This window comes from Protopterus annectens, chromosome 2.part0, assembly GCF_019279795.1.
Source record: "Protopterus annectens isolate FY-2018-M chromosome 2.part0, PAN1.0, whole genome shotgun sequence".
Taxonomy (NCBI): Eukaryota; Metazoa; Chordata; order Ceratodontiformes; family Protopteridae; genus Protopterus; species Protopterus annectens.
The window spans coordinates 761,630,916-761,644,729 of record NC_056728.1 but is presented as its reverse complement, the minus strand read 5'-3'; the positions used below and the strand labels follow the sequence as shown (position 1 = coordinate 761,644,729).

Sequence of the window (13,814 nt, the reverse complement as noted above, 5' to 3'; positions counted from 1 at the left end):
TGTAACAGGCAGTCGTCCAGGTAAGGGTAAATTTGAATTCCCTGAAGCCTGCAATGAACAATTACTGATGCCAGGCATTTCGTGAATACTCTGGGCGCAGTAGATAAGCCAAAGGGCAATGCTGAGAATTGATAATGCTCTGATCCTGCAAGAAATCTGAGGTATCTTCTGCAATTTGGTCGTATGGGGACGTGCAGGTATGCCTCCTTGAGATCTAGAGTTACCAGCCAAGACTCCTTGCCCAGCATGGGAAGAAGCTGCTGAAGGGTCAGCATCTTGAATTTTGGAACAATGAGATATGTGTTCAGAGCGGACAGGTCTAGAATAGGTCTCCATTGGTTTTCTTTCCTTGGCACCAGGAAAAGTCTGGAGTAAAATCCTTGCCCTTGTTCCATAGACGGTACCTTTTCTATAGCTCTCATCCTTATTAAGTTGTCTATTTGTTCTAGAGCTTTTGTCTTTTGATTTGGAGGTAGGTTTGGCATTCCTCTCTTTCTTGGTAGAGTATGGAAGTGAAACCTGTAACCTTTGTCTATTGTCTGTAAAATCCATTTGTCTCCTGTGATGTAATGCCAGTTTACTGAAAATAAGGCTAGCTTTCCGCCTAAGGGTGCATCTAGTTGTTCCCTGGTAGGCGGTCTCAGAGCCAAGTCACTGTGATTGTCCTGTGGAAGTGGTAGTGGCTGGATCTGTGGCAGTATTTCGTTGGTTGTTCGGCTGCCACTGACGTCCCCTGTAGGCACCTCTGGATTGACCCCTGCCTCTTGGGCGCCTATTCCTGCCTCTCTGTGCTCTGGTGGTGTCTGGAAAGGACCAATTCTTGGAAGGCCAGTTCCTACTAAACCTTGGAGGCTGGACCTGTAAGAAATCCTTGACTGTCTGGACAGATTTTGCTTTCTCTTCCACCTTCTTCAGCACCTGCTGTGCAGGTGAGCCAAACAAATTATGCTTATCCATGGGAGCATCTAGGAGCTTTGATTTTACATGGTCTGGTAAGGACTGCTCTTTTAACCATGCATGCCTTCTGATCACTGTACCCATCATAGCTGATCTAAAGGAAGCCTCCAGTGCATCATAGCCGCATTTTAAGGAATGATTACTGACCTGCTGTATGTTATGTACCATTTCCTGAAGAGACTTTTTGTCTAATGGTTCAGGAGAGGACAGTTTTTTAGTTAACTGGTCTAACAAATTCCTGATACTGAATCATGTGGAATTGACAGTTTAAGGCCCTAGCCGAAAGAGTAGCAGAAGTATAAACTTTTTTACCCCATCTCTCTAAGGCCCTAGATTCCCTTTCAGAGGGGAGGGGGGTTTTGGCAGAGGTAGCTGCTACAGCCTTGGGTCCCTGTGAAATAGTTTCAGGATCTGCAAAAGGAGCCTTATACAAATGATAATGTGTGTCCAGAACCCTGTAGTATCTGTCGGGCTTAGCAGGGGCTGGAGGAAGTGAATCAGGGGCAGTACAAGCATCATTAAATGCATCATCCACAACAGTAAGTACTGGAGGAATGGCTAAAGGCCTATGCTGTGGCAAATGCAAAAAGGTCCTAAGCCTTTTCCTAGAGTCGGAAAAATCCTGGCCCTGCCATTGAAATTGTTCCCTCATAGCATGCAAGGTTTCCCCAAAAGAAAATTCCTCAGGCGGAGAGGCAGAAGGAATGGAGTCTTCTGCATCAGAGTCCTCATAAGGAGAATAAGGGCCTTCTGGAGGGTTTGTATTTTCTGAATCATCAGAAGAGTAATCTGAAGAAACTGGCTCAGGGGGCTCTGCTCTAGGCCTCTTCTCTGGAGGTGGGTGAGAGGCCCTGTCAGGGTGAGGTTGGGATCCCCTGATCAAAGAAATTAGATCCTCTGCTAGACTACGCATTTGAGTACTAGAGCTAGGCCTGTGAGAGGGGGTCTTAACAGGCACAGTCTTGGTTGATTTTGCCGCTTTAGCCCTGGCAAAAGCCTTAATTGACATGGATGCAGGGGGCCTAGCAGCTCCACGTGCAGGAGTGGATATATCTAAAGGGATAGTATCAGATAAATCCTGTGAACCTGTAAGAGCAGGTGGAATTTCAGTAGCAGATTCAGCCATGCTGGATGAGGCCTCGGTGGGAGGCAAGCTTTCGGCCGAAGGAAGAACCGAGGGCTCAGTTTCAGCTGAAACCGAGACACTCGCGGTTGACTTAACCGCGGTTTCGGCCGAAACCGCGGACCGCGAGTGTCGGTCCTTTTCCTTGCGCTTTTTAGCTAATTGTGAAGTCGGAGTTTCCGACGGCATGTTGTAAGCAAAAGCGGAGCCGAAAAACTCCTCAGCAAATTCCGACCGACGTCTAAGTGTCCGTCGGTTGAAAGAAGCACAGGCTAGACAGGCTGCTACGTCGTGGTCTGGGCCTAAACAAGGTAGGCAGTAAGAGTGGAAATCTTTATGAGGTATTTGTTTCCCACAAGTTAAACAGTTATTCACTTTTTCTGACATCGGCTGAGGCAAGAAAGAGTCCCCAACGGGGTACTTAGCTTTTTAGAAGTCTTCAGTAGTAGCAATCTCTGGTTCTGACCGACCGGCACTTGCGAACAGCTTCTGCTTCGGGCGCCACGCGGCAAGAAAGACTGAGGAAAATGGCGTCGGCTGATGCCTTTATACCCGCTGAACTGCAGCTATGACGTCGGGTGAAGTACGACATCAGCCGAGGCCAGACCCAGACTTTGGAATCCGGCCGACCGAAGGGCTGCCTGAGGCCAGGACAACCCATTTGTTAGGACTGCAGATGCATCCTTGAAGGACATCTAGGCAAACTACCAGTTGTGTAATCTATGAAGTTAGACCCAGAGGTCAGCCCAGTTGTCAGACCAGCACAGAAAGTTCCAGTAGCTATGCAGAACAGAATCAAAGCAGAGCTAGACAAAATGGTGCAGCTATGAGTAATTTGTCCAGTAGAAGAACCTAATGAATGGGTAAACTCCATGGTGGTAGCTCAAAAGAAATGCTCAGATGATATCAGAATATGTATTGATCCAAGAGATCTGAACAAAGCATTAAAAAGGCCTCTTCATCCAATGTGCAAAGTCAAAGAGGTTGTTGCCCTCATGCCAAACACCACTGTTTTTTCTGTCTTAGAAGCAGAGGGTTTATTTTGGAAAACTTTGCTTGATCGAAAATCTTTACTGTTAACCACATCTGGTACACTACTTGGAAGATACATATGTCTGAGAATGCCATTTGGAATAAATTCTGCCAGTGAAGTCTTTCAGCATGCGACGGAGCAATTTTTTCAGGCTACCCATGTGGTACTATAGTAGGTGATATTCTAGTAGGAGGCAGTGGTGAAGACGAACATGACCTAAACCTCAAGAAAGTTCTGGAAAGAGAACATCAAATGAATCTTACGATGAATCCTCAGAAGTGCACATCCAGGCTACGAGAAGTTATGTTGGTCACTTGTTTACCAATTCAGGCTTATTACCATATCCTTCCAAGCATACAGCAAATCTCAAGATGCCAACACCAGACAGTGTTTAAACCCTACAACGTTTTCTTGGCATGGTCAACTATCTAGGCAAGTTCATTCCAGATTTAAGCCAACTTACAGCACCACTAACAGACCTGACATACAGCAATGTAATTTGGTCATGGTCAGAACAGCACCAGAGAGTATTTGATGTCCTGAAACAGAAAATTGCTAGTCCACCAACTCTCAGCTACTATGGTGCTCAGAAACCAGTTACTCTTTCCTGTGATGCTTCTACGTTTGGTCTAGGAGCAGTCACTCTTAAAAGAGCAGACCAGTAGCCTATACTTCGAGAACTCTTACCCAAACTGAGATGCAACATGCCCAAATTGAGTAATAGCTTTTGGCAATTGCGTTTGCATGTTTGAAGTTTCATGATTATATTTATGGCCATCCCATCCAGATTGAAACTGATCACCAAACTTTAGTCACTATTTTTAGAAAGCCTATGCAGAGAGCTCCAACAAGATTGAAACGCATGATGCTCAAATTGCAGAAGTACAATTTTAATCTTGTTTACACAAAAGGCAAATTCTTTATCTTGCCAATACATTATCCAGATCACTCAGAAAGACCACAGAACAGCATAACAACGAGCAACTTGATTTTGAGGTCACAAAAGTGAAGAATTCTTCTTCCACATGTCTTGATGAGCTCAGAACTCACACAGTTTCAGATCCAATTCTCCAGAAGCTCGACCACCATCAGTCAAGGATGGCCTTCCGAGCAATCTTGTTTACCAGTAGAAGTGCAACCATATTTTCCTTACAGAGATGAAATTTTGTCTGACAATGGTATCATGAAAGGTCATAAAGTGACTGTTCCAAAATCCTTGCAACAAGAGTACATTCAGATTTTGCATTATGGCCACCCAGGAACTGAGGTGTCTAGTATTTTGGCCTTCTATGTTAAGTGATTTTGAGAAAGTACTTTCATCTTGTTCAGTATGTAACGGTACAAAACCGCATCAACAAAAATAGACACTTCAGTTAAGCCAGATTAACTACCTTGGTCGGCAGTATCCCACAAATATCTTTGAGTGGAATGGTCAACACTACTTCGTGTTGGTAGACTCTTATTCAGATTGGTTTGAGATTGATCTACTTCCCAACCTAACTTCCAGTACTGTCATTACTAAGTCGAAGAGACATTTTTCTGTCCATGGTAGTCCACACAGAGTTATTTCTGACAATGTTGCACAATTTACTAATCAGCAGTTCAAGAAATTTGCAGAAGCGTGGGACTTTGTTCATATTATGAGTAGTCCTGAATACCTTCAGTCAAACAGCTTGGCTGAATGTGCAGTTCAAAGTGCAAAACAGCTGTTAGAGAAATCCAGATGTGACAATACCGATGTGACAATTCCGATGTTTTTCTAAACTTGTTCCTCGTGATAATCATCTTGGTTCACCTGCCCAGAGACTTGTGTAGAGACAAACCAGAACCACATTGCCAATCAATAGTAATTTATTGGCTCCATGTGTTAAAAACAAAGCAGTTTAAGAAGCAATTGTTCTAGACCTTACTATGATAAAACCAGGGGAGATAGAGAGGATGCAGACGTCAAAATGTTTTGATCGCATTGGATTTGTGAAAAGTTTATGTCAAGAGCAGAGATCGTACATTGTGGAATCACAAGGAATTTAATTCAGACAAAATCAGAAGCATTTGTTACCAGTGTTACAGCATCTTGCCTGTGACAAAGACTCTAGTTCTCAGAGTGACTTGTCCAATGTTCCTGTTCCAGAGGACACTCCCCATCAGCAATACCTGTTCCTGAGAAAATCCCTGAGAGTTCCCAAGCAGAACATTCCCCAGTGACTGTCCCTGTGGCTAAACCAGTCCAAACTATTATGTTAAGAGATCAGGTTGCATCTCGAAACCTTGTTCCAGATACATGGCAACTTGGACATGACTGTTTATTAGTTTCTGTATAAATCGCATGCCTATTCCAATGTCATTGTTTTTATGAGACAGCTCAGTAAAGAGGATGTAAAGCAGTGTGTGTGATGTATATTTAAGAAGCATTCCAGTAAGTGGGCACATGCATACAAGTACTGAGTATGTGCAAGCAAGAGTGCCATTTTGAGTGAGCAGCCAGAGTGACAGCATGCATGTATGTAATCAGTTAGCTCATTTAACTTTAATGTTCCTGCCATCCATCTGATGTGTCTATATACAATACACTACTTAAACGAATACCCAAGCCTCATTGTCTTCTTAATGCACATAAGACGAGCAACAACTAGGATGACCCCCAACTGCTGTCAAAGAAATCTCTGCATCATTCTGTTGATATCAGCTTTTGTAAGGCTCCTCGAAGAATGGGCACATCTCACTGAAGAGGCTACAAGGAAGCCCTTGATGATCCTTTTCTTCCAAGCAGGATAGGGGAATGCAGCTGTGGGCTAATTGGATCCTGGGAGAACAGTAATGTAGGTGAAGGAGATCAGATCCAACCTGTCTTAAGATCAAATGGCTTCGACACATTTGGGGACAGCTTTAAGAGAATTTTTGCCCCTTTCCTTCTGAACTGATTTTTCAACCACCTTCGCAGGAGAAGCACATGAAATTGCAACATTCATCATTTCAATACAGAGATGATGTACTACTGACACGTATTGCTAACACAAATCTCACAAGGTTATGCTTTTCATGAAATCATTTTGTTTCCAGAAAGATAAGTACAGCATTCAGAGGAACAGAAATGCTCAAACTAAATTTTTTTCTGTGGCTATTTTTCCATTATAGAAGTCTATTCATTACCCTTCTGTGAAGCTCTTACAGTCTTTTAATAAGAACCTAAGTAAGAGGAAGTGTAATTAGTATGCACAATGACATTCATTTAAACCACCTAGACAGATATTCTTCCAATAACAAAATTTTCAAAATAGAACTTCTGAAGGCAAGTTTAAAAGGGGAAAAAGTAGGACCAAACTGCATAGTGACTGAAGACGATTCAAATTCAAAATTCATCAGATATCAAGAAAGTTGATTTGTACCTAAATAAGGAAAAAAAATCAGGTAAGCCCCTCGCTGCTACTGATAAGCCTATTGGTAGACTTTTTTTTACCTGGGATGTTTACATTTCTTAAAACTTCCTGCAAGGAAGTACTAGAAAAAATTCTCATTATACTACCTAAACTATAGTCTATGTAAGAGTTCCATATGGATCATTAAGAACTGGCAAGTGTAATGTAGGAGAAACCTACCTCAAAGTTCTCTTTTATCCAGAGTTTTTTTTCAAGAAAGGTTTCTTTCTGATGGTCCTCCAGACTGTCAAACTGGCTCTGTGACATCTTCATGTACTTCCGAATGATGTACAGTTTTTCTTCATTGCCATACTCTTCTTGTTTGATTTTAAATCGGTATATCCAGTAGCAGTACCAGACAATATACCTGCACAAGTAGAAAGGGGCCAAAAGAATCTGGAACAGTAGTATGTCATATAAGTGTGGTTTCTGGTAACCACCTTTGATATCTATTTTATTTTTGATAATGTCTCGTATAATTTCCTCCTCCTCTTCTCGAATTTCTTCCTTAGAGCGGCGGTTTTTGCCCCTTTCTTTAGTTTTATTGAGTAAACCCTGCTGTTTGGCAATTTCTGCAGCCTGTATTCGGTACTTTGGCACTGTGGCAAGGTAGTTAACAGCTTCCCTGTAGCTGGTCCACCAACTGTAATACTAAATAAAAAAGGAAAAAGGGTAATTTTGGGCATAAGTTACTGCAGTATAAACAATTCATTTTTGTTATATGTTACTAGCATATAAATAATTCAGAAACAACCTGCAATTGGCTCCAAGTACATTACCTAGACCAAGTTTTGCTACTACAGCTTCAACATCAATGTGTACTAGGTAAATGCAGTTTGCTGGGTCAGTCTGTATAACATGTATAAGGTACTTAAGGTATTGCACTCCTCAGTGTGCACTTTCTGCATATTTCACAACATGCTCAACTTCTGTTACATACAAACATCTGAAAGAAAATAAAGATGACAGAAACAGTATGGAATAGCACCATCTTAAGAAATCTTAAACAGTAGTTTGTGCTTTCCCATCAAACGAGGGAAGATAACCCACATCAAACAGTAATGCTGATAGGTTAATAATACTGGTTTAATCTTATGCATTCTTTTTCAGAAGTGCCTTATTTGTAATATTCTAGGCAGACTGATAAGCTATACCCACTCACTTAAAAACTTGTTACCTCTAAAGCCTGAGAAGTTTACTTTGAGTTGTGCCTCTGAAGTAACATTTCCACAAGACTAAACCCAGCTCTGCCTTTACATGCTTAACATTGTATCCTCCCTCTTTCATATAAACCAGAAAACTACAGCATTTGATGCAACCTTTTTCTAAGGTAGCCAGAGAAAACAGCTACCATATGCAGACATTCTGAGAAGGATGATAAAGTCTCACTTCTCCTATTTTACTACTTTTGAATGAAAATAATGACTCCATTATGCTTCTGATATACTTGCTTTACTCATGAAGTAGAGATAGACATTTTTACAGTGTAAATGGGGTTGGAGCAGCATAAAATATATAGGAACATGGTCTTTTAATTAGTGATAGCTTGTACTCTAGAATTGTCTAGTCTTTTATATTCTGCATTCTCACAGATATTTTAAGTTTTGTATATAATGGTCCAATGCACTAAAGTTCACAACACTAATGACAGAATAGTTTCTGTACTTAGGCAGCTCCTGGAAAGTCTCTCAAAGACTCTACCAAAGTCAACAACCAGGAAGCAAGGCAGAATTGCCTACTGCACACCTATTCTATCTTTACACTGGAATCTGTCTGCCATGAGTCTGTCACTGATTCTCATTATATCCCTCACTTCCTTCAGCAGACACTCTCACCACATTTTCCCTAGAGTCACACTAGGCTAGCGAACCAATGGATCATTTGTAGCAAAACTACAAGACCTCAAATTGTAAGTATCCACGCATGTGAATAATTAATACCTAATTTTGACCCCTTTTAATGAAGGCTACGGGGGGGGGGGGGGGGGAGTCAGACCCAGGATGTACTTTGTTTCTGTGGGAAACTGGAGCAGGTGATTAGGTATTTTTTTTATTGATGCACAGGTCGTCTCATAGGACTGGATCCTTCAATTCTCTGTAGACTTTCTCCTCTCAGGAATATGTAGGTAATAGAAAAAAAAGAGTGTGTGCTTTAAGGTGGCCTAAGTAGCACAAAGACATGTCCTTGATGGTCTTTGAGGAAATGCTGTGGTCTCTCAAGCTTGGTCATATGCTTAGACAAGTACATACCAAAGGGGCTATTCCACTCTATTATGGGCCTGGTAAGGGAGAAGTAGGGAGGGAAGACAACTTCCTTAGATCTAAAAGATATATCCACAATGATCAGTCTGGCTAGATTAAAGATGTCCTAACAATGGATACATGGTGATGAAAGAATAGCTCACTATCAACTAAAGTACCCAGGTACCAAATGACCACTCAAGTTTTAAATGAGTGCAACATATTAGGTGCATTGGTCCCCAGGTTTGTCAAAAGACACAATGCTGCATTTCTTGGCATTTGGTTTAAGGTCATGGTCCAGGCACCACTTGTAAGCGCATGTTAGGCCCTCCTGATGAATCACAAAGTCTGATGGGGAGTTTATGACAGTTTCGAGTTTACAGTCACCTGCAAACTCGGTCAGAAACAGGCACTTGACATCTGTGAATTAAAACCACAGAGAAGGGGCCATAGGACTGATACCTGGGGGGGGGGGGGTTGCACAACTGGTAACTACTCTTTTCAATAGGAGCATGTCTCTAACACTAATAAGTTGAGTTCCATCAGTAAGCCAGTTTCCTATCCAGAGGGTAACATAAGGGTTTACATTTAGTTTGCTTAGCTTATTGATAACTGCAGAATGTGTGATATCAAATGCATGGCCAGGTCCATCTAAGGAGTGTGAAACAATCAGCCGTCTACATTTCTAGTCTCTCCTCTAGCTGATCCTCTGCTCTGGATCCCAGACCAAGACACTTTGTTGTACTGCCCTTCCACCTAGTCTGCTGCATATGCAGAATATCCAGTCGCCTCCTTACCATCATATCATCCACTTCCAAGCTGCATCTCAACAGTGAAATTAAATTTAATGTAGCAGTTCTCAGGTAATTTTGGTAGGTCGACTGGTTTATATCCATCTTTTGCTTAACAAAGCTCTCTCAGGTAACTGTGTCTCTGTTCAAATGGAGCATGGATATTCAGACCCTTTGTTGCTGGACTTTATGGCAGGTACACACTAACCAAAAGGGGGTATATAGACCCATCCCACTGTTAGTATGCGTCCCTGATGCAGATTAGAGTAATCCAGGTCCTCAGACTACTTATCACTGGCAAATACGCATGCCCCCTTTTGGGAAGCATTAGTCAACACAACCACATCATCTGTAGGCAATTTTACATCAATCTGTGGTCCACACTCTTCTACCCAGAGGACACTACTCTTCCTTCAATAGGCCATCTAGGGTTTGTGCTGCTGTCCATGACTCTCTTCATTTATGGGTGCATTTGGTTGACCTCTCAAGTTCAAACAAGGAGGGCTGTGTTTGAATGTAGTATTTTTTATCCTTTTTCTATCCTTGAGTCAAAAACACCCAAGATGTTTTTGAAAAGGTGCGAGTACACCCACACTGACATGCACAGAACATGCAAACCTGACACAGACTAAGTAGGAGTCAGGCTCAAACCTGCACTTTGGGTCTGTGAGGCAAAGACCTCAACCATTACACTGTTGTGCTCTTTTCATGGCTGACCTGCAATTAATATATCACTGATTATGTTACAATATTTCCATGTTTGAAATTACCTGGACTCCTCCTCTTTGGAATACATCTTGTGTTGACAAAATACCAAATTAAGCCTAAGAAATCTGTTCCGCCTTAATGGTGTAATAAATGCAGATGATCTACAGCTTGAGTCGCCTAGCATTATTTGCCACAACCTCTGGTTTGCATTTAATATTTAGAAAAAAAATGCAGCATCTGGCATTCTTGAGACTTTTTCAATGGTAAGCAATGGTAATGCTCTCTATTAATCACTCTATTCAGAACAAGCTTTTTTCTTTTACATAAATTACTATACTATGCATGACTGCTTGTTAACATTTAGGGTCTCTATTCATTTCAGTTCCTGTTCAACTTTAATTCAGAGTGCTGGATGTATTCTTCATATATACTATATACTACTTGCACTGCATCAAGTTTTACTTGTATATTGATATTCTTCTGGCATGCTTCTCAAACCTATGACCAGATCAGCAGAATCATGCAGGATATCATTGCTATGGCTTAGAGTATGTAAGCTGTTTCTGGGCCATCGCGCTCAATTCTCTACACATGCAGTCCTTGCTTTTATACAGCTAATTTGCATTGTCATTCCCAGTTTCTGACAAGTCAAATGTCCCAATATGTTAAGAAATTTTACTTAAACCATTACCTCCAAAGGAGCTCTTTAGAGTTTGTACTCTAATACCCAATTGGGTGTGGCCAGATCCTTTAAAAATACATGAAGTTGCCACCTTACAGTTCAAACGATCGATCATATCTCTAGAACCGTAAGTGTTAATAGAACCAGTAACTAGCAAACTATTCAGCACAAGAGCATCTTTACAGTGGATGCATTCAGTCAATTCTAGGCCTTAAACTGGATTAAACATGGTAAATATTAATTTTTGCAATGTTGCATAAACGGATCATACTCTCAGTAATCATTTTTACTATTGCCAGCCGCATTTTCTTCACACAGATGCGAGTTTTCATATGAAGCTAAGCAGGTTCGTCTATCATTTAAAGTTACTTAAAATATGCAATTACAACACAAAAACAGTTTACAAACAATATTCAATACCACAAACTGCAATGAACAGAGGTCAAATACTATAAAGCTAATTTTTTAAGATGAAATCTCCTAATACCTTGTATGTAGCATGTTTTTAGAATTATTAATGCAAATATAAACAAGAAATTTGACACCTAGAAGTGTTATTAGGATGTAACTACAGAAATTCCTGAAGGGATCACTAGGCTGTAATAAGTTAAGTCCAACTGCTTGAAAATGTCTATACTTCAGATTTTTGTACTGAAATGTTAGAAGTTTTTGGCCCAATGGTCAACTTTGCTGCAAAGTATTTCCAAGCTCCAAATCTTTAAAAGTATTTTTCTGACAAGCTATTACTCTCTTGTACTTATGAAAAGTTTAAGTTCTTTACTTTATCACCAATTCTCAGTATTTCGACAATCTGGCATGCACAATCAAATTTCACTTAATCATATTTTATTGGTACTATGTTTTCATATGTCTTTTCCAATGGCATGCAAGTTCTTTTGAATACACTTGGTTTTAGCTTTTAAACATCTTTGTCAAATGCCCTTTTTAGCACAGACTCTACAGAATAAATTTTATTTATATTTTGTTTCCTGGGTAGTGCACTGATCAACAGTGAACGTTTACAGGCACAGCCCCAGTAAAGGAACATTTACAACAGGTACACAATTACTTTGCAACAAAGAAGAGACATACCATCTACATACTGCATGAACAACGGTACTGCTTCTTCTATATAGGAATGACTACACATGCTTTGTGTGTTAGAATTAGGGAACATTAGTACAGTATAAAAAAGACAAAAATAACGCCTTTTTAAAACACACACATTAAAATGTTCAAATTACAATAAGTTTTTATTCTCTGTATTAGAGCAGGGAGTTAGCGACTTAGGGGGTGGCGATTTCAAGACCGACTTGGAGCAGAAAGAAGCCTTAAGGCAAATGAAATTAAATTCCGATAAGGAACCTGGTATGAATGAGGCTGTCAATATTAAATGTTTTTTTTAAAAATCGGAGGGTACATTTACGTAAATAGATGCCATTTATTTTAAATTTGGTTTGTGTGTGTGTGTCTAAGTCTATAATTGTTATTAGATTCCTATTGGTCTAAATTGGTATTGTAACTTGATGGTTTTAATGATTTGTATTCTGATGAAGTTTTTGATGAAAGCGTGGAATAAAGATTGTTGTACGCTAAACAGCAGTTGTATTCCTTCCTTTGTGATCAGCCTGGTCCCAGTTTCTTTGGGGTTTCTTTAGATTGGAGTTTTATCTCATGGAGAGTGGGAGGGATTTCCAGACAGAGTGGGAGAGAGTATGGAGAAGGCATGTTCATTAGTTTGGACAGAAAATCTTGGTGTATTAGACAGAAGCTGCATTTTGAGATAAACTGTGAAGCTGCAAGAGGTTGTTTTCTCATGGAGTTTGACAGAGTTCAAAGGTTCATATTAGGCTAATGACCTCCAGGGTCTTTACAGGCGTAGCTGTTCAAACCAACCAATTTTGTCCCAGAGTTCCTTAAGCACCTATATGGTGGGGGTATGTTAAAGAGGTAGCTAACAGTTATGCTGGAGGGTATGTTAGTTGGGGATTAATTTACCTACTGTTGACCTGTGTCAATCAGAGACATGTGGGCCATACTGGGGGGGGGGGGGATTTGCTATTTCCCATTCAATGATCAAAGTTTCTTTTAAATAGGGTCGGGGATGAACTCTACTTCACATAGATGGGGAGCTTAGTCAAGTGGTGCAAAGGTATGCAGACACCGCAGTTTAAAGAGATGGGTACCTATGGGAAGACAGACTTGCTGCTGGATGGGGAGCCATCTTGCTTTTTCGTAGCGTGATGAAGTGATGATGATGATCCAGCAACTGATAGACTTGGGGATGGTTTGGATAGCTGTGGCACTGTGACTGAAGGCAGTGGCAAAAATGTAAAGACCATATTCTAGATGAAGATGATGATGCCCTTCCCAATGTCAGACTGGGTAGCAGTGGAGAAACCTGGGGAGATATTTTGGCCTAGAAGATGGCATTTTCTTTTGATTCTGTTTTATCAAAGTGATAGTGAAGCCAAGAGACTGGTCAAGCCACAAGCCAAGGTACGTGAATGAAGTTACGGCTTTAACAATACAGTTGTTTAGGTCTGTGATTATTTTGAAGGCGACAGCTTTATGACCTATCAAATGACGAAGATATGCAAAGGATGGTGCAAGATGCCCTCATATCAGTAAGGACAAGATTCAAGATGATGTTCCCCCCTACTGGGTACTGATCAATTGTTCCAGGGCATTTAGGAATCTCTGTGCTTGCACTAGTGGTGGTGTAGGTTCCCAGTCTACAGTTAGATAGTTTAGATAACCTAGGAAAATGGTACTGGGTTCAGTACTGAGTGATTCCAGTTCCTGTAGACAGGTGATCTGGCATTCTTGGGTCATACAGGAGTTCTGTAACTAGTCATCTAGTA

The 13,814-nt window shown here is 40.8% G+C and overlaps 1 protein-coding gene across 1 annotated transcript in view; it reads right to left on the bottom strand.

Annotated features, from left to right (window-relative positions):
* Positions 1-13,814, bottom strand: part of DNAJC25 (DnaJ heat shock protein family (Hsp40) member C25) — a 303,109-nt gene that overhangs the window by 125,767 nt on the left and 163,528 nt on the right. Inside the window, exon 3 of the mRNA XM_044061076.1 lies at positions 6,710-7,180. Coding sequence (XP_043917011.1) covers positions 6,710-7,180 — 471 coding nt within the window. The remainder of the gene's footprint in view (positions 1-6,709; positions 7,181-13,814) is intronic.